General features: G+C 41.3%; 1 protein-coding gene across 9 annotated transcripts in view; it reads left to right on the forward strand.

Annotated features, from left to right (window-relative positions):
- afdna (afadin, adherens junction formation factor a) overlaps positions 1-22,319 on the forward strand; it is a 253,647-nt gene that overhangs the window by 207,023 nt on the left and 24,305 nt on the right. For all 9 annotated transcript variants that reach the window (XM_038803241.1, XM_038803250.1, XM_038803267.1 and 6 more), the window contains 4 exons: positions 304-498; positions 7,058-7,149; positions 8,575-8,754; positions 18,487-19,536. In XM_038803241.1, coding sequence (XP_038659169.1) covers positions 304-498; positions 7,058-7,149; positions 8,575-8,754; positions 18,487-19,536 — 1,517 coding nt within the window. The remainder of the gene's footprint in view (positions 1-303; positions 499-7,057; positions 7,150-8,574; positions 8,755-18,486; positions 19,537-22,319) is intronic.

Genomic DNA, 22,319 nt, shown 5'->3' on the forward strand with positions numbered 1-22,319 from the left:
CGCACTGCAGTGAATCGCAGGCGTCAGGGCGGTATGGCCCGGTCGCGGGGATTCTCCGGCCCGGCCTAGGGCTGAGAGAATCCCGCCCAAAGTGTCTATCATTTGGCAAAAGCAGTAATGGATGGTAATTTATTAATACTGTGCATAATCCTTTTTCACAGTATGCCCAATTTTCAGAACCTTAAGAGCTATATGCTCCAAGTCAGCAATTGAAAAATGTGCTTTTAAGAGGTTGTGGTAAAATACACTTTTGTCCACCTTTAATGTAAAATTTGGTAACGAGTAAATTTTTTCCATTTTCAGCCTCTGATCGTCGTGGCACAGGGAAGCCTCGCCCAAAGAGTGAAGGCTTTGAATTGTACAACAGTAATCCTCAGAATGGAACACCTGAAAATTCCCCAATGGGCTGGACAGAATACACAGAACCAAAGAAACCACCTGGGGATGAAAGACTGTTGAAAAACCGAGCTGATCATCGATCTAGTCCCAATGTTGCAAGTAAGCACATGAAATGAAAAATGAAATGAAAATTGCTTATTGCCACGAGTAGGCTTCAATGAAGTTACTGTGAAAAGCCCTTAGTCGCCACATTCCGGCACCTGTTCGGGGAGGCTGGTACGGGAATTGAACCGTGCTGCTGGCCTGCCTTGGTCTGCTTTAAAAGCCAGCGATTTAGCCCAGTGAGCTAAAGCAGCCCCTGTGCTGGGGTCTCCCTGTTGTCAGTATTGATTTCTTAGTAAACCAGAATGATAATTTTGATTACCTAGGCCCAACGCTCTTCAACTGCTTCATCGGTGACCCTATCCCCATCATAAGGTCAGAAATGGGGAAGTTCGCTGATGATTACAGTGTTCAGCAGCATTCACGGCTCCTCAGATACTGAAGCAGTCCATGTCCATCCAAATGCAGCACGACCAGGACAATATGCAGGCTTGGGCTGACAAGTGGTAAGTAACGTTTGTGCCAAACCAGTGTCAGGCAATGACCATCCCCAATTAGAGAGAATTTGTTTCATTGCCCCGTGGCATTCAATGGCGTTATCATCGCTGAATCCCCCAGCATTGACCACAAATTGAACTGGACAAACCATATATATATATATATACTGTGGCTACAAGAGCAGGTCAGAGGCTAGGAATTCTGCAGCGAGGAACTCTCCTCCTGACTCTCCAAAACCTGCCCACTATCTTGGAGGCAGTCAGGAGTGTGATGGAATACTCTACACTTCCCGGACAAGTGACAACAGCCCCAAGAAAACACAAGAAGATTGGCACCATCCAGGACAAAGCAGCCTGCTTAATTGCAACCTCATCCACAAAAATTCACGCCCTCACCACTGATGCATAGTGCAGCAGTGTGCACCATCTACAAGATACTCTGCTGGAACTCATCAAGGCTCCTTCGCCAGCATCTTCCAATCTCGCAATTGCTACTGTCTAGAAGGACATAAGAACATAAGAACCAGGAGTAGGCCATCTGGCCCCTCGAGCCTGCTCCGCCATTCAATTAGATCATGGCTGATCTTTTGTGGACTCAGCTCCACTTTCCGGCCCGAACACCATAACCCTTAATCCCTTTATTCTTCAAAAAACTATCTATCTTTACCTTAAAAACATGTAATGAAGGAGCCTCAACTGCTTCACTGGGCAAGGAATTCCATAGATTCACAACTCTTTGGGTGAAGAAGTTCCTCCTAAACTCAGTCCTAAATCTACTTCCCCTTATTTTGAGGCTATGTCCCCTAGTTCTGCTGTCACCCGCCAGTGGAAACAACCTGCCCGCATCTATCCTATCTATTCCCTTCATAATTTTAAATGTTTCTATAAGATCCCCCCTCATCCTTCTAAATTCCAACGAGTACAGTCCCAGTCTACTCAACTTGGGAAGCAAACACATAGGAACACCACTATCTGGATGTTTCCCTCCTAGCCCCACACCATCTTGAATTGGAAATATATTACTGTTCCTTCGCTATCACTGGGGCAAAATCCTGGAACCTGGCGGGATCCATAACAGACCAGCATTGTATCTATTCACTGGAAAAATTAGCAAAATAAGCTTTTCTTCCATGCTTTAAACTCTTAAAACCTGTGGTACATAATAGTGTGGTAAGATTGTTAGAATCTCCATCTCTTTCTGGCATGTTTAAGGTATGATCATCGTCGGAAACCAGAGTCCCCACAGTGCAGAAGGAGGCAGGACATTTGGCCCATTGAGTCTGCTGCCTAGGCACACTTCTTGCTCTATCCCCTTAATCATAGATTTTCATAGAATTTACAGTGCAGAAGGAGCCCATTCGGCCCATCGAGTCTGCACCGTCTCTTGGAAAGAGCCCCGTACCCAAGGTCAACACCTCCACCCTATCCGTGTAACCCCACCCAACACTAAGGGCAATTTTGGACACAGGGCAATTTATCATGGCCAATCCACCTAACCTGCACATCTTTGGACTTTAACCCCACCTAACCTGCACAAATGGATCAGTTCTGTAAAGAAATGTTAACTAAATATTTATCTGAATCTGAAACTATATTATTGAATAGACCTACTGGTGAATGGTCATTTGGACCTGCTAGGTCCACCACAAGTTATAAAGTCACTACAGCACAGAAGGGGGGCCATTCAACCATGAGTCCATGGCGGTATAAAAATGTGTAATTCTTGTCAGACTGTAGCAGACTTCGAGGCATTAAGAGTTTGGTTCCATCTTTGTTGAGGATGGCTGTTAGCAAGAAATATATATTCTTAGTGAAATAAAGAAAATTGCTTGAAGTGCAGACCCTGCTGCCTCTGATTTAATTTCTGTATGGTTAATACACTTGGATAATGCTTTGGTAAATATATATCTGTATGTCTTTTATCAATGAGTTCCTCAATTGGAAGAAACATTTGCTAACATTTCAAATGTGATGTAACTTATTTATGTAATGTACCAAATAACAATTACAGTCCGAAGATAATATGGAGCAATTTAAAAACATTCAGGGCACTTACAGCAATACGTTTAATGTTTAAAAATGTAAATTAGTTGTTTATCCTAGTTTTATAAAACTCAATAAAATACCAGATCTTGCTGTTTTAGTTCATAGAATCATTGAAGGGTTTCAGCACGGGAGAAGATCATTCAGCCCGTTGTGTCTGTGCTAACTCTCTGCAAAAACACCTCAGCGGTCCCTCTCCCGAGCGCTTTATGTGTAATGGTAGCCTCTAACCCTGCACAGCTTTTCTTTTTGGTGCTTATTCAATTTCCTTTCGAAGGCCCTGATTGTAACTCTGCATTTTCTGCATACGTTTTTTCCTTTATCCCCTCATTAGTTCTATTGCCAGCCACTGTATAAATTTATGTCCTCTGGTTCTCTACTCTTCCATCAATGGGAACAATTTCTGTTTATCTACTTTGTCTCGACCCCTCATGATATTGGACACTTCCATTCCATCTCTTTTCAGTCTGTGCTTTAAGGAGAACAACCCCAGTTTGTCTAATCTAAGAATAATCCTATAATCTTTATTATTGTCACAAGTGAGCTAACATTAACACTGCAATGAAGTTACTATGAAAAGCCCCTAGTCACCAAACTTCGACACCTGTTCCAGTTCACGAAGGGATAATTCAGAATGTCTAAATTACCTAACAGCGCATCTTTCGGGACTTGAGGGTGGAAATTGGAGCACCCAGAGGAAACCCATGCAGACACGGGGAGAATGTGCAGACTCTGCACAGAAAGTGACCCAAGCCGGGAATCGAACTTCGGACGCTGGTGCTGTGAAGCAACAGTGCTAACCACTGTGCGCCCGTGCTGTGAAATCCTTCAATCTTAGAAGCATTCTTGTTAATCTTTTTTTGCACTCTCTATAAAGTCTTCACAGCAATCCTAAAGAGCAGTGCTCAGAAACAGTCACATTTGAAAATGAAATGAAAATGAAAATCGCTTATTGTCACAAGTAGGCTTCAAATGAAGTTATTGTGAAAAGCCCCTAGGTTCATTTGGCGCTGAACCAGAGATGTAGAGAAGTTCTCCAAAATGCTGTTGATTGTGTGCTTTATGCCTAACTCAGGATCTCGTATGCCTTTTTATCCACTTAAATTGGCCGACCACCATCAACAATTTATGCACTGACTCCAGGTGCCTGTTCCTGCACCTCATTTTAGGATTGTATCCCTTAGTTTATATTGCCTCTCCTTGTTCTTCCAAGCAGAATGTACCACTGCACATTCCTCTACTAATTTAATCTGCCACATGTCTGCCTATTCCACTTTATCAACTTTTGAAGTCTTATCACCATCTCTCAGTTCAGAATACTACCAAAGTTATCATCTACAAATTTTCAAATTGTATCAAATTTAAATCTTTAACATATCAAGAAAATCAGTAGTCCTAATATTGAGCCCTAGGGGACCCCACTGTAACCCCTATTCTAGTGCAAAAAAGAACATTTAACCACTTTTCTGTCACTCTGCTAAATTTGTATCCATGCAGCCAATTTCTCTTTCATTCTATGGGCTTCAGATTCACTGACAAGCTTGCTATTTTATACACCACATCAGCTGCCGTACTTTCGTCAACCATTTTTATTACCTCATCAAAACTTGAGTTATTTACTGCATGCTGGCTTTCCCTAATTAATCTGCCCTTGTCTAATTGATTGTTAATTTTGCACCAGATTATTTGTGTCTCAAAGTTTTCCCACCACTGACATTAAACTGACTAGCCTGTATTTGCTGGGTCTATCCTTGCACCTTTTTCAAACAAGGGTGTAGCATTTGCAGTTCACTAGTCCTCTAGCACCACCCCTGTGCCTGAGGAAGATTGGAAGCCAGTATCTCCATAATTTCTGTCTATCCTTCAGCATCCTCTGCATCCATCTTCCATGGAGAACATAAACTTTATGATACTATGATCACTGTTTCCCAAGTTTATCAACTGTACTTGACCCACCTCATTCCCCAAATTCCAAACCAGAAATATTTCCTTTCCTGTAGGGTCAGAAACATAACTGATTAGGGCAGCACAGTGGTTAGCACTGCTGCAGCACGGCGCCGAAGTCCCAGGTTCGATCCCGGCTCTGGGTCACTATCCGTGTGGAGTCTGCACATTCTCCGTGTTTCCGTGGGTTTTGCCCCACAACCCAAAAGATGTGCAGGGTAGGTGGATTGGCCACGCTAAATTGTACCTTAATTGGAAAAATGAATTGGGTACTCAATTTATAAAAAGAAAACAAAAAGAAACATTATTGATTGAGGACACTGAAGAGACTCTTCCCCTCGTTTATTCTACATTCCGAGTCCCTTTCATCTGCCAAGTTAGTTTAAACCCTCCCAAGCAGAATATTGATCCTGCTTCTGTTTAGGTGCAGCCTGCTCAGTCTGTAGAGTTTCAACTTCCCCCAGAACTAGTCCCCATGTCCTAGAAATATAAAGCCATCCACCATGTACCATATTTTCCAGCCACAATTCTATCCTATTTTTATACTCACTCGTACGTGATACTTGAGAGTAATTTAGGGATTATTATTTTTAAAGTCCTGCTTGCTAGTCTCCTGGTTATCTCCCTGATACCTGCAGGACCTTATCTCATCTACCAATAGAGACCAGAACCTGTCTGTTTACCCTTGGATTGCTCAGGAGCTGCTCAATTACATCACTGAATCTGACACGAGGCAACACGAGGGCAGCAGGGTAGCATGGTGGTTAGCATAAATGCTTCACAGCTCCAGGGTCCCAGGTTCGATTCCTGGCTGGGTCACCGTCTGTGTGGAGTCTGCACGTCCTCCCCCTGTGTGCGTGGGTTTCCTCCGGGTGCTCCGGTTTCCTCCCACAGTCCAAAGATGTGCGTGTTAGGTGGATTGGCCATGCTAAATTGCCCGTAGTGTCCTAATAAAAAAGTAAGGTTAAGGGGGGGGGGTTGTTGGGTTACGGGTATAGGGTGGATATGTGGGTTTGAGTAGGGTGATCATGGCTCGGCACAACATTGAGGGCCGAAGGGCCTGTTCTGTGCTGTACTGTTCTATCTATACCAAATGAATTCCAGTCTGTAACCACAGAAGTGCCTTTCTGTTTGCCTAATTATAGAATTCCCAGTCACGTTTGCGTTCCCAATCTTCCTCCTGTCTCCCCTGTGCAAACAAGACATCCATAGTTCGGTGGACATGGCTGTGGCTGCACTTCCCATAGAAATCATCGCTCTCACCAGAATTGAAAACTGAATACTGGTTGGAGAGTGAAATGGACTCTGGCTACCTGCACTACTTTCCAGATCCTCCTTGACTGCCTGGCAATCACCTATTTACTCTCATCATACCTTTAAGCTTTGGGGTGACAACATCCAGAAATGTGCTAACTAGAAATGTGCTATTCGCATAGTTCTCATATCATGGATGCATGGTGCCAGCTGCTGCTCAAGTTCTGAAAAGAGCTCACGTTGCTCTCGCTGATGATATTTCCTGCGCACGTGGTTGTGCAGGACATGAGAAGCATCCTGGAGTTTCCATATGGAACAGGGTGGGCACTGGCTGGGGCCAAAGTGTCCAGACATATCTCTATTTATTAGATTAACTAAACTTGTTATAAATAAGCTAAAGACTTGTATATTAAAAAAAACCTGCCAGCAACTCCCATCTCCCCAAACATTATATTACATTTTTTTAACCTCACTCCTTCCCGACCCCTGCACTCACTCCATTCTGCTGATGCCCCTGCAGACCACTTTCAGGTCCATGCCTCTTATCTTCAGGCTCTCTAGACAACTAATTCCCCACCAATTGTCCTGTTTGGTCTTTTGTTGATTTGTTTTGGCGCTGCTCTATACTGACTCTCCACTTGTATTTTACATGTTGATCTCCAGGCCTGCACTCTAACCCGGTGCCACCTTTTCTACTTTCGTTGAGCACTTGTGGTGCCCATTATTTGCATTCATGTATGAGCCATAAAAATTCAAACACTTAACATTTTGGAAGAAGTTTCTAATTTAATGTGTTAGGCATAATTAATTTATACATTGATGCCGAAGTAAATAATGAATGCTGTCCTAACTCGACTTTTTTGTTTTTGGCTGAGAAGACCAACCTCCAAGTCCTGGGGCAAAGCCCGTTTATTCTACTGCACCTACCTCCAAAATCCAATCGGTCTCCACTGGGAATCTTTGTGCAGAGGTCAGTATTTTTACAGTTTTTGGGTGACGAGGTTTAATCCATAAGAAATGTTGCAAACTATTAAATATAACCATTGGGGAAATTACACCAGACAGCATTGAACCTGACATGCTCTTTCTGAAGTCGGGTATGCAGTGGCGATGGCAACCCACCTGCCAGTGGTAGAAATGCCATCTAGCTAATTAAGGAGTCACTTAACAGCTTTATTGCAACAGCAATTTTACGAGCATTGTGCAGGACCTCAGCAATTGAGATCAAGCAACTGCACAGAGGGAATTTGAAACAGAATTACAGCTGAAGGACATCTAAATGTTAATAGCAGAAAATGGCAATACTGCTGTCTAATGCCACAGCCTTGCCGTTGAATGCGGAATTCCTAGAAGGGGACCTCTCCGATCGTCATGGCCTAATGATGTCTCAACTTCTCCCTATACTGATGGTGGCTTCAGTGCGTCCCTACCATTCCTGCTTATGCGTCAACAGTGTTCCCAGTGGTGATGATAAGGGCTACCAGCCTCCCTTGTAGTGGACTGCACTGTCTGCAGCCCCCATCTTCAGAATCCTCCTGACAGTCCCAATTGGGGCAGTGAACACTGAGGTGACCTACTAACTGTCTGTCTTGAGTGACTTCGTGACTGGAATGATCTTAAACTGGTGGCATAATTCAGTCTGTGGTTCAATTCAACAAGCCTGATGGCAGCAAAATGATTAACTATGTTGCTAATTTATGACTTAAGAAGAGAGGAAGACTTTTCCAAATTTGTAAGATTTGATTATTACCAAATTTCACACTTGTTTTTATTTCTTTGCTACAATCGCATTGTCTTTTCACAATGTAGTGTACCTCCAAAAACCCTGCCTATGTTTGATCACAAGGACATTAGACTGCCCAAATGATTGAAACCTGAGCCTTGAACTTCATCTATAACTATTCATTACAGGTCAGAATGTAATCTTTGTCATCTGAAAAAATAATTCCTGACCAACAAAAAACAGGAAATAAATTGGGATATCACAATTTGGTTATATCTAGGCCTTGTGGAGTATCCTGCCAATATGTCACCAGCTCTCACCAGCTGTTGAGGGATCTTGAGAGCTAGGGGTTTAAAATAAAAGTGCATTTGAAAAGAAACCATACGAGCAATTTTGTTTGTATTTTGGAGAAATTCAAAACTCTCATTTTACCCAATACCCATTTTGTCTAAGGCCGGTCTGTGGATTTTACCTAATTCTCAAACAGCATCTATACTGATAAATGCCCAACCTGTTTTTTAAATAGTCTTTTTATAAAATTTCTGTAGTGATCATATATTATGCACGATATGTCTCTTGTAACCTCTTAAAATATTTATGCTTAGTGTTTTTAATTCATATATCATGAGTGGTTGCTGGTTCAATTAAATAAATTGCTAATTCTACTTTTAGGATCAAGCATTGCCGACAAGACCTGAAGCCTATCCAATTCCCACACAGACATATGCTAGAGAATACTTCACCTTCCCAACTTCCAGATCCCAGGACCGAGTGAGTCCTGTCTCTGGACAATGGCAACATTATGATGAGAGAACAATGATGCAGGAGCAGCCCACCAATGCCGCTATTCAGGTAAAATCTATGTTCATTGTCTCGACAATAGTCAAATAGAAGAAATCATCCAAAGTGTTTTTATACTGAAGATTTTGAAAATGTTAGGTTGAGCTGCAGTGCTGGTTTGCATATTCTCCCTGTATTATAGAATAACTAGTAATTGAAATGAAAATGAAATTTTTTTTTAAAAAAATTTAATAAATGATAGGTCCTGCTGTTGGGGTTTGTTCGTACTGTCTTTCTCCTAAAGAGGGTGGGATTGCATTTTAATTAATATTGCCTCATCTAATATTGTCTTTTAAGTACCCTAGGATATAATGAAACAAATGGTAGCTTTTCTGAAGTGATGTTATTTTATTTCAAAACTGTATGTTAACAGTGGCACAAGCTGTAGAGTGGACTCTAGCTAGATTGAGTAACATAACTCTATCTGAGAGTAGCTTATGTTAGCTATTTCTAGATGGGCTGTTTCGATCTGCTTAAAGCACGAGTGGTGTTTAGGGTGAAATTCAGAAGTTTAAGGCTGTATACCATCCTTTATTATAGGGATACTCTTAATTTTGGATTTACTTAATAGTTTAAGAATGTCCCAAGCTATTTTGCAATGAAGTGGAGAAGGAACAACAAGTTCAAAAATGTGAACAAAGATAAAAATGGAACTACAATGGAAGACACCAGAAAGAACCAAACAGCAAGATTAAACTGTTTAAAAGGAATTAAATTGACAATCGATACGCTAAAATGAGAGATTGGGAGAAAAAATTATTTTGACTCTTGCACATATTGCCAGGATGTTTAATTTACTTTAGCCATACCTGTATTGCAGCACTTATTGCCGCTCTTATACATAAACTGAATAAAAAAGCAGCCTTGCAGTCTTCATGAAATGCTTGAAGAATTACTCTACGTAAGTTACTCTACATAAATTTGCAAATACTGTAGTGACTGCACTTAAAATCAGTTCATAGTTTTTCCAACCTCATAGTTTAGAATTGCTTTAGGAAATTCTACAGATGCCATATATAATTGGAACGCAACACAAGATTTAGGAGTAAATACTTTGGCCCTTCAGGCTTTCTCCACCATTCGATAAGGTTGTGGCTGATCTGATTGCGCCCGTGATTCCACTTTCCTCTCCCCACCCCATGACCCTTGATGTCATTGTCAATCAAACATTTATTGAACTTAACCCTGAATGTATGCAATGACACAGTCGCCCCTAGCCTCTGGGGAAGAGAATTCCAGAGACTAGTAACCTTCTGAGAGAAAATATTTCTCCTCTTCAGTCTGAAATGGGAGACCCCTAATTTCTAAACTGTATTCTCTAATTCTAGACTCCCTTACAAAGCAAAACGTCCTCTCAGCATTCACCCTGTCAAGTCCGTGCAAGAGTTATATTTTTTAATATAAATTTAGAGAACCCAATTTTTTTTTTACAATGAAGGGACAATTTAGCATGGCCAATTCACCTAACCTGCACACCTTTGGGTTGTGGGGGTGAAACCCATGCAGACATGGGGAAAATGTGCAAACTCCACACGGACATTGACCCAGGGCTGAGATTCAAACCTGGGTCCTCTGCGCCGTTGTCCCAGTGCTAACCACTGCGCCACATGCCGCCCCCCCCAACAAGATTTATATGTTTCAATAAAATCACCTCTTATTCTTCTCTTATAGCCCTAATGGGTATAGGGCTAATCTATCTTCATAAGCCACCACCTTCATCCCAGGAATCAGTCAAGTGACCCTTTGCTGTACTGCTTCCAATGTAATTCAGTATCACTGAAAAACAGAATTGTTACATTGCAGCAGGAGGACATTTGGCCCATCATGTCTGCACTTGTTTGCCAATTGAGCATTAACTGAAGTTTCTTATCCCTGGAACCATTCTTGAAAATCTCTTCTGCATTCTCTCCAATGTGTTCACATCCTTACTATAATGTGGCACCAAGAACTGTACGCAATACCCCAGCTGAGTTCTAGCTAGTGTCTTGTATAAAATCATCTTGTCTTGCTTTGTACTCTATACCCTATTAATAAAGTTCAGAATACTATATGCTTTATTAACTGCTCAGTTTTTAAATTTAGAGTACCCAATTTTCTTTTTTCAATTAAGGGGCAATTTAGCGTGGCCAATCCACCTAGCCTGCACATCTTTGGGTTGTGGGGGTGAGACCCACGCAAACGCGGGGAGAATGTGCAAACTCCTCACAGACAGTGACCCGGGACCGGCATTGAGCCCAGGTTCCAACGTCGTGAGGTAGTAGTGCTAACCACCGCTGCACGCTATACTCCAGATGTATCTCGTACAGCTGTAGCAACATTTATTACTTTTATATTCTGTTTCCCTTGCAAATTCCACTTGCCTTCCTAATCAAATCACTTTGCTTTACCTGCATCTATTTGTGATTCATATACCGTAATTTCCGGACTATAAAGCGCACCTGACTATAAGCAGCACCCACTGATTTTGAATTTTTTTTTATTTTGAACATAAATAAGCCGCACACGTATATAAGCCGCAGGTGCTTACCGGTACATTGAAACAAATGAGCTTTACACAGGCTTTAACGAAATACGGCTTGTAACAAAAATAAAAAATTAGCGGTAAAGAATAGCCTACCAAGAAAGTCATTGGTCACTGTGGAACGAAATCAATCCGATTAAGCTCTTAAGATTAACATAGAATCATCAGTTTGAAACATTAAAAATAAATAAATCATGTGTAAAAAGAAGTATTTTATTACTGATCGTAATCAAGATATCACCAACCCAGGTGATCACAGTCACTATCCTCCTCTTGTGCACTGAAACCACTGAAGTCATCTCCTTCAGTGTCAGAGTTGAATAGCCTCAGAATTGCTTCATCCGATGTTGGATTGTTTTCATTGTCGCTCTCATCACTTTCATCCGGAGGCAAATTTCCCGCTGAGCTCATGCTGCCCTCTTGAACACGCAGCAATCCAGCTTTTCGAAACCCGTTGATGATAGTGGATTTTTTAACAATGCTCCACGCTGTCAGGACCCACTGGCAGGCTTGACCATAAGTTGCTCTTCGCATGCGGCCCGTTTTAGTGAAGGATTTCTCCCCACTTGTCATCCAAGCCTCCCACTGAACACGAAGCGCCACCTTAAATGCACGATTTAAACTGATGTCGAGTGGCTGTAAATACTTTGTTGTGCCCCCAGGAATCACAGCTGGAATTGAGTTTGTCCTCTTGATGGCTTCTTTCACAGAATCTGTTATGTGGGCCCTCATGCTGTCCAAAACGAGCAATGCCTTGTTCCTGTGAAAGAATCCTCCCGGTCGCTTGCCGTAGCACTCCGTATGCCATTCATGCATTAGGCTTTCCGTCATCCATCCTTTCTTGTTGACTTTCACAACAATTCCTGTAGGGAATTTTTCTTTTGGTATCGTCGTGCGTTTAAAAATCACCATCGGTGGAAGCTTTTCTCCCGATGCCGTGCAACTCAGAACACAGGTGAAGTGCGTTTTTTCATGCCCAGTTGTTTTCAGCATGACGGATGATTCACCTTTCCTGTTGACAGTCCGAGTGAGAGGCAGGTCAAATGTCAGAGGAACCTCATCCATATTTATGATATTGTGCGGGCCAATGGAATGCTCCGCTATCTTTGCATCAATGAATTTGCGGAAGTTTGAAATTTTTTCCTCGTAGTCGGGAGGGAGCTGCTGACACAAACTCGTCCGTACCCTGATGGACAGGCCTTTACGTCTCATAAATCTGAGACACCACGATGGTCCACCTCTAAAATTCTCAAACTTCATTGCGGTGGCGATTGTTTTGGCTTTCGGTCGGATCTGTACAGTTGAAACACCTCGGCCGTCTGCTCTCTGCATGTTGACCCAGTCTTCGAGCTCATTTTCTAGTTCGGGCCATCTGCTTTTCTTCCCTCTGAAAGCTTTAGTTGTCTTTTTGCACTGAGTCAATTCCTCACGCTGCTGTTTCCAACGTCTTATCATCGACTCATTAAGACCAAGCTCTAGTGCAGCAGCTCTATTTCCTTTTCCAACAGCCAGATCGATCGCCTTCAACTTGAAAGCTGCATCATATGCATTTCTCCGTGTCTTTGCCATGATGAGGGTGACAAAATGACTACCGTAATCAGAATGATGGGATGTTTGAGCGCGCTCGATTTAATCTAAACAGTAAACTAAAAGTTACATTGTTTTACCTTGACCCGTTACGCAATTTCATTGGTTTAGTGAAAGCGGGAAAAATCCATAAATAAGCCGCGTCGTTGTATAAGCCGCGAGGTTCAAAACGTGTGAAAGAAGTAGCGGCTTATAGTCCGGAAACTACGGTACCCCAGGACACCCAGAACACTCTGTACCAGAGAGTTCTGTAGTCTCTCTTTCTTTAAATAATATACTTTTCTACTCTTCCTACCAAAGTTGGCAAATTCATGATTTCACACATTATACTCCATCTGCCAAATTTCTGCCCACTGACTTAACCAATCTAAAACCCTTTGTAGATTTATTTTTGTCCTCTTGACAGCTTGTTCTTCTACCTATCTTTGTGTCATCAATTCATTTGGTCCCTTCATCCAAGTCACAAATATAAGCCGTAAATGGTTGAAGCCCCAGAACTGATCCCTGTGACATCATTAGTTACAGTAAATAAGTTAATGACTCACCTGATGAAGGAGCTGTGCTCTGAAAGCTAGTGATTCAAAATAAACTGTTGCACTTTAACCTGGTGCTGTAAGACTTCTTACTATGCCCATCCCAGTCCAACACCGGCATCTCCATATCGTGGCTAACATTAGTTACAGCTTGTCAACCTGAAAATGACCTCCTAATCCTGACTCTCTGCTGCCTGTTAGCTAATCATGCTCATGAAAGGATTGAGAACAACCGACACAGATTTAAATTAATTGGCAAAGAAGCAAAGCATCATGAAGCAAAGCTTGTTCACTCTCGAGTAGTTGAGATCTGGAATGCATTGTTTGAGAGTGTGGTGGAAGCAGGCTCAATCAAGGCATTCAAATTCGAAAGGGAATTAGATATGTAGTGCTGTGGGCAGACAACAGGGGACCAGCACAAAGAAAATTGTTCACTCGGAAAGTTGGTACAGACATGATGGGTCAAATGGCCACCTTTCGTGCTGTAACAATTCAGTGATTCTGTAATATGTTACTGTCTACACCATGAGCTCTTAATTTTGTGAAATAGCCATTGGAAATCTTAAGTGCACCAAATCTGCAGATCGCTATTTATTGACCTTGCTTGTTACTTCCTCAATGAAATGTAATAAATGAATCAAACATGATTTCCCTTTCACAAAACCATGTTGACTCTGCTTGATTATTATGATTTTCTAAATATCCTGTACCACCTTGATGATGGATTCCTGCAATTTCCCTTTGACAAGAGGTTATTCATGAAGACCCTACCTTCTCAACCTTGTCCCTCACCTGAGGTGTGATAATCTTCAGGTTAAATCACCACCAGTCTGCTTTCCCCTCCGAGGAAAGCAATCTATGGCGATCTGGGTCTATGGCAACTTTACCTTTAGGTGTCCTGCTTTCTGTCTCTCCATTCTTGAATAGAGGTGTCATGTTTGCAATTTGCCAATCTATTGGGACGCTTCCAGAATCTTAGGAATTTTGGAAGATCACAGCCGGTGCATCTGCTACCTCTTCAGCTACTTCTGACAAGACCCTCGGGTGCAGGCTTTCAGGTTCAGGGGACTTGTCAGATTTTAATTCTAATAATTTTCCCAGTAATGTTTCCTTGGGCAACTGTTTGACTTTCCTCTCTCCCGTTTACCTCAATTTTCAAGTATTTGGATTTTTGTGCCTTCTAGAGTGAAGACAAACAACCAATACTTGTTTAGTGCTTCCGCCATTTCTTTATTTCCGATTATTAATTACCCAGTTTCACCTTCTAGCCAGCAGGTCCTGATTGCTTCATTTTAGTTGACACTCCCATTTTGCCAGTCCATTTTTAGGACCATGTGGTTATTAACTTTTCAGGTTGCCCTGAACTCTGGAACATTTCCAATTTAAACTGTAGTATGGTTGCCAGCGGCGGGAACAACAAAACGAGTGAGACTGGATCTTGCTAATATTCAAGAGGATTGGAAAGTGATCCAATGCCTGATGCAGACTTTGGGCAATGTGACTAATTGGCTTAATTGCATGACTCCAGGAAATTTAGTAAAGCTGTGGTTTACTCTAGTTTTTGCATCTGGGACCCTCTTTCAAATCCAGCCTAGAAGAAATTTTGTCTGTTGGCTGTAATGGTTTGGTGTGAACAAGTTTGAGCACTGCTAATCCAGCTCGTAGTGGGAATCAGACTACACAAAGCTGTCCCTAATTTGGCACTCTTGCAGGTTGCAGGATGATTGGGAAATGGAACGCAGCTATACTTAAGGTGAGGCATAGGACAGAATAGCGGCTCTACAAATTTGACCATGTTTCATGCTGATGCTAGACATTTTAACCTAAGCGGTTCTAACTAGCATTCTTCACCTCAAGAGCGAAAAAGTAAATAAAAGCTTCTGGATCTACTGTCTTAATTTCCCAGTGACATTACCATGTGGGCGCTTGCTTTTATTAACTAATTTACTTTGCTCACATTCACCTCTTAAATTAATAACTAATATGTTATTAGGGGCAGCACGGTAGTAGGGGCAGCACGGTAGCATGGTGGTTAGCATAAATGCTTCACAGCTCCAGGGTCCCAGGTTCGATTCCCGGCTGGGTCACTGTCTGTGCGGAGTCTGCACATCCTCCCCGTGTGTGCGTGGGTTTCCTCCGGGTGCTCCGGTTTCCTCCCACAGTCCAAAGATGTGCGGGTTAGGTGGATTGGCCAGGCTAAATTGCCCTTAGTGTCCTAAAAAATAAGGTTAATGGGGGTTACTGGGATAGGTATACGTGGGCTTGAGTAGGGTGATCATTGCTCGGCGCAACATTGAGGGCCGAAGGGCCTGTTCTGTGCTGTACTGTTCTAATTCTAATGTTGTGGGAGTGGCAATGCTTTTCTTTTTGATCAATGTTAATGCAGGTTTATGGAAGAGTTGAACTAAGGTGGATTTTTGTTGTAATAAATACATTTAACTATTCTAAACGCTATTTTTTTCAGATACAGGTATTCAGCACATTTTAGTTGCTTAATGTTTGAGAAATAAACCTGAAATATCTGTGATGATCATCTTTTAAAGTTTACCAATAACATTCTGAATGGATAGTATAGCTCTCAATTATGTGTTAACCGATGATTAGAAAAATGTAACTGAGGCAACTCATGTTTTAAAGTATACCCTCCCCAACATTTATGCAGCTTTGGTGTAGGAACAATGAGGAGGGGGGTGCACATGTGAAAATCTAGAAACCATGGTTTCATTACTGTAAGCACAATAGTTTATAATGCGTGAATAGCGCAACCTAATTGATTAAAAGGGAGATCTGGAGTTATGGGGAGAAGGCAGGAAAATGGCAATGAGAAACATATCAGCCATGATTGAATGGCGGAACAGACTCAATGGGCTGAATGGCCTAATGCTGCTCCTATGACTTGTGGTCTAATCTGAGGATAAAATTGAAACCAGCTTTAAAAACAAAAATTGTATACGAGTGAAATAGTTTGGATGGGGCAGCAAGGACAAATTGTTACTGAAACAAATATACTGTGCTGGCAACAATTTGATTTACAGCATCATGTGGAGTGCTCAACTATTATAGAGAATATTCAAATTTATGTGACAGTGCAAAAATCATTATTAGCATTAATGCTGCAGTGGGAGTTGAACAATTAATGGCCTTTGATCTAAATTTATTTTACAAATGTGAAGTCCTGCAGTACAGCATGTTGCTTACCATCTTATTTTACCCCATCGCAAGTTGATAGAACTGAACAACTAATGGAATAGCAGCTGCTCAATACCAATTAACATACCATTGACCATTGTAACCTAAACATTATCCTTCATTGCCTGGGTCAATATCGCTATTAGGTAATGATCACCAGCAGCCGGTTTTAACTTTAACTTCTATTTGTGCCCATCATCAACGATAAATCTTACTCACTTGGTGCCTTTGGTAATGCAGTGCTCTTGCACTTTGACCAAACATCTCATCACTAAGCCATTTAAACACAGTTTTCTGATGCATATCGAAGTTTTGCCACATATTTAATTGTTACCGGAAAAATAAATTAATTTCTGGATAATTGATGCATTCTACTGACAGCTTGAAATTGCACATGTTCGGAGTTTTATATTTCTATAGTTTGTTTTGTGCGATTAAGACCAACACAGACACTTTTAAGATTCCTGGTTTATACTGAGTTTCTTTGGCTGTTGAAATTATTGATTGTGCTGTTGCTCAATTTTCCTGCAGAATAATCTCCGTTTTAACTTGGAGTGCTGAAAGTCACTGAATTCTATCATTAGTTTTTTTTTTAAAAGGCCAGTCTAGTAATTACATTGTATTCTCATTAGACATTTTTATAGTTGGTGAATTTTGAAATCGTGGCACAATTTCAGGTATTCTTTAATCTGCAGTGCTTTTGGTCATCTTAAACCTTGGAAGAGAAACCGCTTATCAGTTACTCTGGGGTTTCTACAGTTAATGAGTAAAGTTGCAGCAGAAATTAGGAGAACCTTCCAGAACTTAGTGGCATCAGTCTTTCTTTCAGTGCTTCCACAGTATTAAGAATTGAATATAAACTTTTAAGTTGCCACATGGTTGTAAATTAGGTTATTTTGGACGGCACGGTAAAACAATGGTTAGCACTATTGCTTCACAGCGCCAGGGCCCCAGGTTCAATTCTCGCTTGGGTCACTGTCTGTGCGGAGTCTGCACGTTCTCCCCGTGTCTGCGTGGCTTTCTTCTGGGTACTCCGGTTTCCTCCCACAGCCCAAAGATGTGCAGGTTAGGTGGATTGGGCATGCTAAATTGCCCTTAGTGTCCAAAAAGGTTACTGGGTTAAGGGGATAGGGTGGAGGTGTGGGCTCAAGTAGGTTGCTCTTTCCAAGGACTGGTGCAGACTCGATTGGCCGAATGGCCTCCTTCTGCACTCTAAATTCTGTGATATTAACCTTTTCGGTTAATTTATATTTTAATTACATTGTTCTAGCATTTTTACAATTATTAGTAATCTTCTTTGACACTGCTCAAAGATTCAAATAAATGAGTGACGTGCCCAGGACAGAATTATTAATTTTACTTGTGAGCTAATTTTACATTTCCATCATTTGCAATGGGCCTGGGAAATTCTCTGGATAAGAAGTATTTCTTTTAGGTTCTCCTTCCTCTTAATGGCTCAAGATAGTCAGTATTAGGATCATGTCTGCAACAGCCTTACACTAGATATGGAAGGGTTTACAATATTGTGCAAGTTAACATTGAATCATTGCTGCTTTAACTTATTCCCAATTCCTAATTCATTTTAGCTGTAAAACAACAGATGATCAATAAAATAAAAGCAATAAACTGCAGATGCTGGAAATGTGAAATAAAAACAGAAAATGCTGAAAAAACTTAGGTCTGACAGCATCTGTGAGTGTGAAACAGTTAATGTTTCGAGTTTGTATGACTCTTATGGACTTGAAACGTTAACTGTTTCTCTCTCCATGGATGCTGCCAGACCTGAGTCTTTCAGGCATGTTCTATTTCTATTATAGATGATCAAAAAAGTCTCATTATTTATATATGAATGTTTACAGCAACAAATTTTTAGAATGTATTTTCATAATAAATATACTTTTAATTTCATAACAGCGTGGAACTCGTTCACAAGAAGAATTGCACGAGGCAAAAGCTTTTCACCTTGAGAAGGTGCGGCAGGAAGACCAGCTTCGCAGAGATGCAGAATACCAGAAAGATTTGGATCGGAAGTCAGATGCATGGGGTCATCAAAGTTCTTTGGTGGATTCTAGCGCAGCACGTCAAGAACAGTTCAATTACTCTTCAAAATCACTTCCAGCAAGTGCAATTGCTCCTCATAAAAGTGGACCTGGGCGTTGGAAAACTCCAGCTCCGAATCAGGCTACTCCAGTTGCTGTTTCCCAGCCCATTAGAGTAGACAATCAGTTGCCACCACCCCCTCCTCCACCACCAGTGCACTATACAGTTGACTTTGATAATACCCACACAGACCTACCCCTACCACCCCCACCACCACCTCCGCCAACTTCACAAGTATCAAATCCAGGCTCTGTGGTTGATCGTAGGAAACGAGAAGAACAACAGCGTTGGTATGAAAAAGAAAAAGCACGGTTAGAGGATGAGCGAGACAGGAAACGCCGTGATCAGGACAGGAAAATTGGCCACATGCGTGGCCCACCACCTTTGCACATAAATTCACCTCAACCTGTTCATGTTTCTTCTGCAATCCAGCAAACGAGGCCAGAAAAAATAGCCAATCTACCGAGACCTCAAGATACAATAATCCGTGAACTTCAACCTCAGCAGCAGCCTCGCACAATTGAGCGCAGGGATTTGCAATACTTTACGATTAGCAAAGAACAGTTGCCTGGGAGCGATAGCCTTTCACCTGATCCTTGGAAACGAGATGCAAAGGAGAAAATGGAGAAACAGCAGCAACAACACCTCTTAGAGATGCTTAGCAAAGAGATAGAGGAACTACAGAACAAACCTGATCGCACATCTGAGGAGAATGACCGTCTCCGTAAACTTATGCTTGAGTGGCAGTTCCAAAAGCGGTTACAGGAATCCAAAGAGAAGGACGATGATGATGAAGAAGAAGAAGATGATGATGTTGATACAACACTTATCATGCAAAGACTGGAAGTGGAAAGACGGGCAAGGGTAAGGAGAGTCAAATTGGTCTTGCATTTTCTGTTCATTTTTCAAAATATTCATTGTGGCTTTTTATGGCTTAAAGATGTGTTCTAAAGTATAGCGTACTTAGCTATTAACTAATTTCAAGTACTCTGAGTGTGTGTTTGCAGTTTGTTTCATATATATCTTTGCCATATAAATTATTTACTGAGGTCCTCTCTTGGGTAAGTATATATCATAAGATTGACCCTGATAGATCTGTACTTTGTCAATATATCTTATGTGTCACCGCACTATATATCATTCGACAGAACTTAAGACTGAGCTTCATGCGTGAAGTAAATTCAAGCTTTATTCAGTCAGTTTTCAGATGTCTCTTGATCAAGTCAGTTTTCTTGCAAATACAGAGTTTAAAAGTTTGTTTTGTTCAAGCAAATACAGATGACCGAGTCAAATTCAATACAAATTACAGTTCTTGATTACTTCTTCAAGTTAAAATACACGATACAGAGAAGTTCAAAATAGCCAAAATGGCATCTTCAGAGCAAAGCACAGGAAATAGTTAAAGACAGGAAGTAAAGATGATTCCAGAATAATTTTCACAAAATTGGCACCTATTTTTAAGCTTATTGCTAATGTTCTGTCCCCTTTCTGTCTGTGATTGGGTCATAATAATTATAGTTCATTTTATTTGATAGAAATGGCTGTCCATCAAATTTTTAGTATGGGGTGACTGGAACATCTCATTCCCACCACACTTTTATCAGTTCTCATGACCACTGAACTAGGAACTTTGCCCAGATGCATATGGTAATGAATGTGTAACGCATCTGTCTGGAGTTTTAGTCTGATCATTCTCCGGTATTCAGCAATTTTCACTGCCTGTCTGTTTGAACTGTGTGACCTTAGTGAAGCCATTTTGATCCTAAATCACTTTAAGAAGCCATTTTGATTTTGAAGTATTTCTTCCTTTTAAACTTATTATATATTAAAACTAGATTTCTATCAGGCCCTCTTAAAATTTAGAGATGATTTAAAGATGATCTAATCCAGTACAACAGCGTAATTGATCAACTTGAGAGTTACATTATTTTAGCGAAGTTATTCTTTTCAGTGATAGAAGATTATCAGTATCCTCAATTTAAAAATAAACAACTGTATTAGCTTTCCATCTTCTATCTATAATTAAATTTGTATCTAGAATACATCAACAATGTCACATCTCAAAAACATTAAGAAATGATTGATTCAAATAAGCACTGTCTGTTGAGTTTGTGTTCCCCCGGTTATTTGAGATGTCAAAATCAGTATCAATCACGACAGGTAGTAAAAGCCATCAATTCGGCAATCAGCAGCAGCAGCCACCACAAAACTAAACAATCTGTTCTATTGCTGATTATTTTTTTAAATTGCCAATCACAAAAAAGTATTGAACAAGGTAAAATAGGGCAGCAAGGTGGTGCAGTGGTTCACCCCCACAACCCAAAAGATGTGCAGAGTAGGTGGATTGGCCACGTTAAATTTCCCATTAATTGGAAAAAATGAATTGGGTACTCAGGACGTGCGACAACGCAGAATTGCAGAGCAGAAACTTGTAGCCAAGTTCTGCACACATGAATGCGGCCTCAACCGGGACCTTGGATTCATGTCGCATTACATTCATCCCCCACTATCTGGCCTGGGCTTGCGCAATCCTACCAACTGTCCTGCTTGAGACAATTCACACCTCTTTAACCTGGGATTACCCCTATCTCTGGATCTGTAAAGACTTCATTACCTGCAAATGCTCGCATTCTAAGCATTGTCTGGCATCTTTGAATGTGTCTATATATGTGTTTCTGGAACATACCTCTTCATTCACCTGAGGAAGGAGCAGTGCTCCGAAAGCTAGTGTTTGAAACAAACATGTTGGACTTTAACCTGATGTTGTAAGATTTCTTACTGTGCTCACCCCAGTCCAATGCCGGCATCTCCACATCATAAAATTGATGACAGTACCTTCTGGAGATAGTGGCAGAGTGGTATTGTCATTAGACTAGGGTAATGCTCTAGGGATCCCTCCGCAGTACATGATGACATTTAAATTCAATAAAAATCTGGAATTAAAAGTCTAACGATGATCATGAAATCATTGTCGATTGCCATAAAAATCAATCTGGTTCACTACTTTTTTTTTAATTAAAAAAATAAAATTTAGATTACCCAATCATTTTTTCCAATTAAGGGGCAATTTAGCATGGCCAATCCACCTAGCCTGCACATCTTTGGGTTGTGGGGGTGAAACCCACGCAGACACGGGGAGAATGTGCAAACTCCACACGGACAGTGACCCAGAGCCGGGATCGAACCTGGGACCTCAGCGCCGTGTAAGGCAGCTGTGCTAACCACTAGGCCACCGTGCTACCCTAATCTGGTTCACTACTGTCCTTCAGGGAAGACAAACTGCCACCCTTACCTTGTCTGGCTTACATGTGACTCCAAATCCATAGCAGTGTGGTTGACTCTGAAATGTTCTAACAAGCCACTCCCGACGAGGGCAATTAGGGATGGGCAATATATGCTGGCCCAGCCAGCAATGCCCACATCTCTTGAAGGAATAAAAAAAAGGAATGTGTGGGCCCAGAGGAGGAAGAAGAGTGAATACTGACTCTTACACTGTCATTACTATCAAAATGTACCACTCTTCACTTGTGCTGCATTTCTCCCCATCTTCCGCACTCCATAATCTCAAGCATAGTATGGAAAGAGATGAGAGTTGAATGCATGGATAATTGCTTTTATAATATATGTATGCTGCACAGACCGGGAAG

Source organism: Scyliorhinus canicula, chromosome 1 (genome assembly GCF_902713615.1).
Source record: "Scyliorhinus canicula chromosome 1, sScyCan1.1, whole genome shotgun sequence".
In the NCBI taxonomy this organism is placed as follows: domain Eukaryota; kingdom Metazoa; phylum Chordata; class Chondrichthyes; order Carcharhiniformes; family Scyliorhinidae; genus Scyliorhinus; species Scyliorhinus canicula.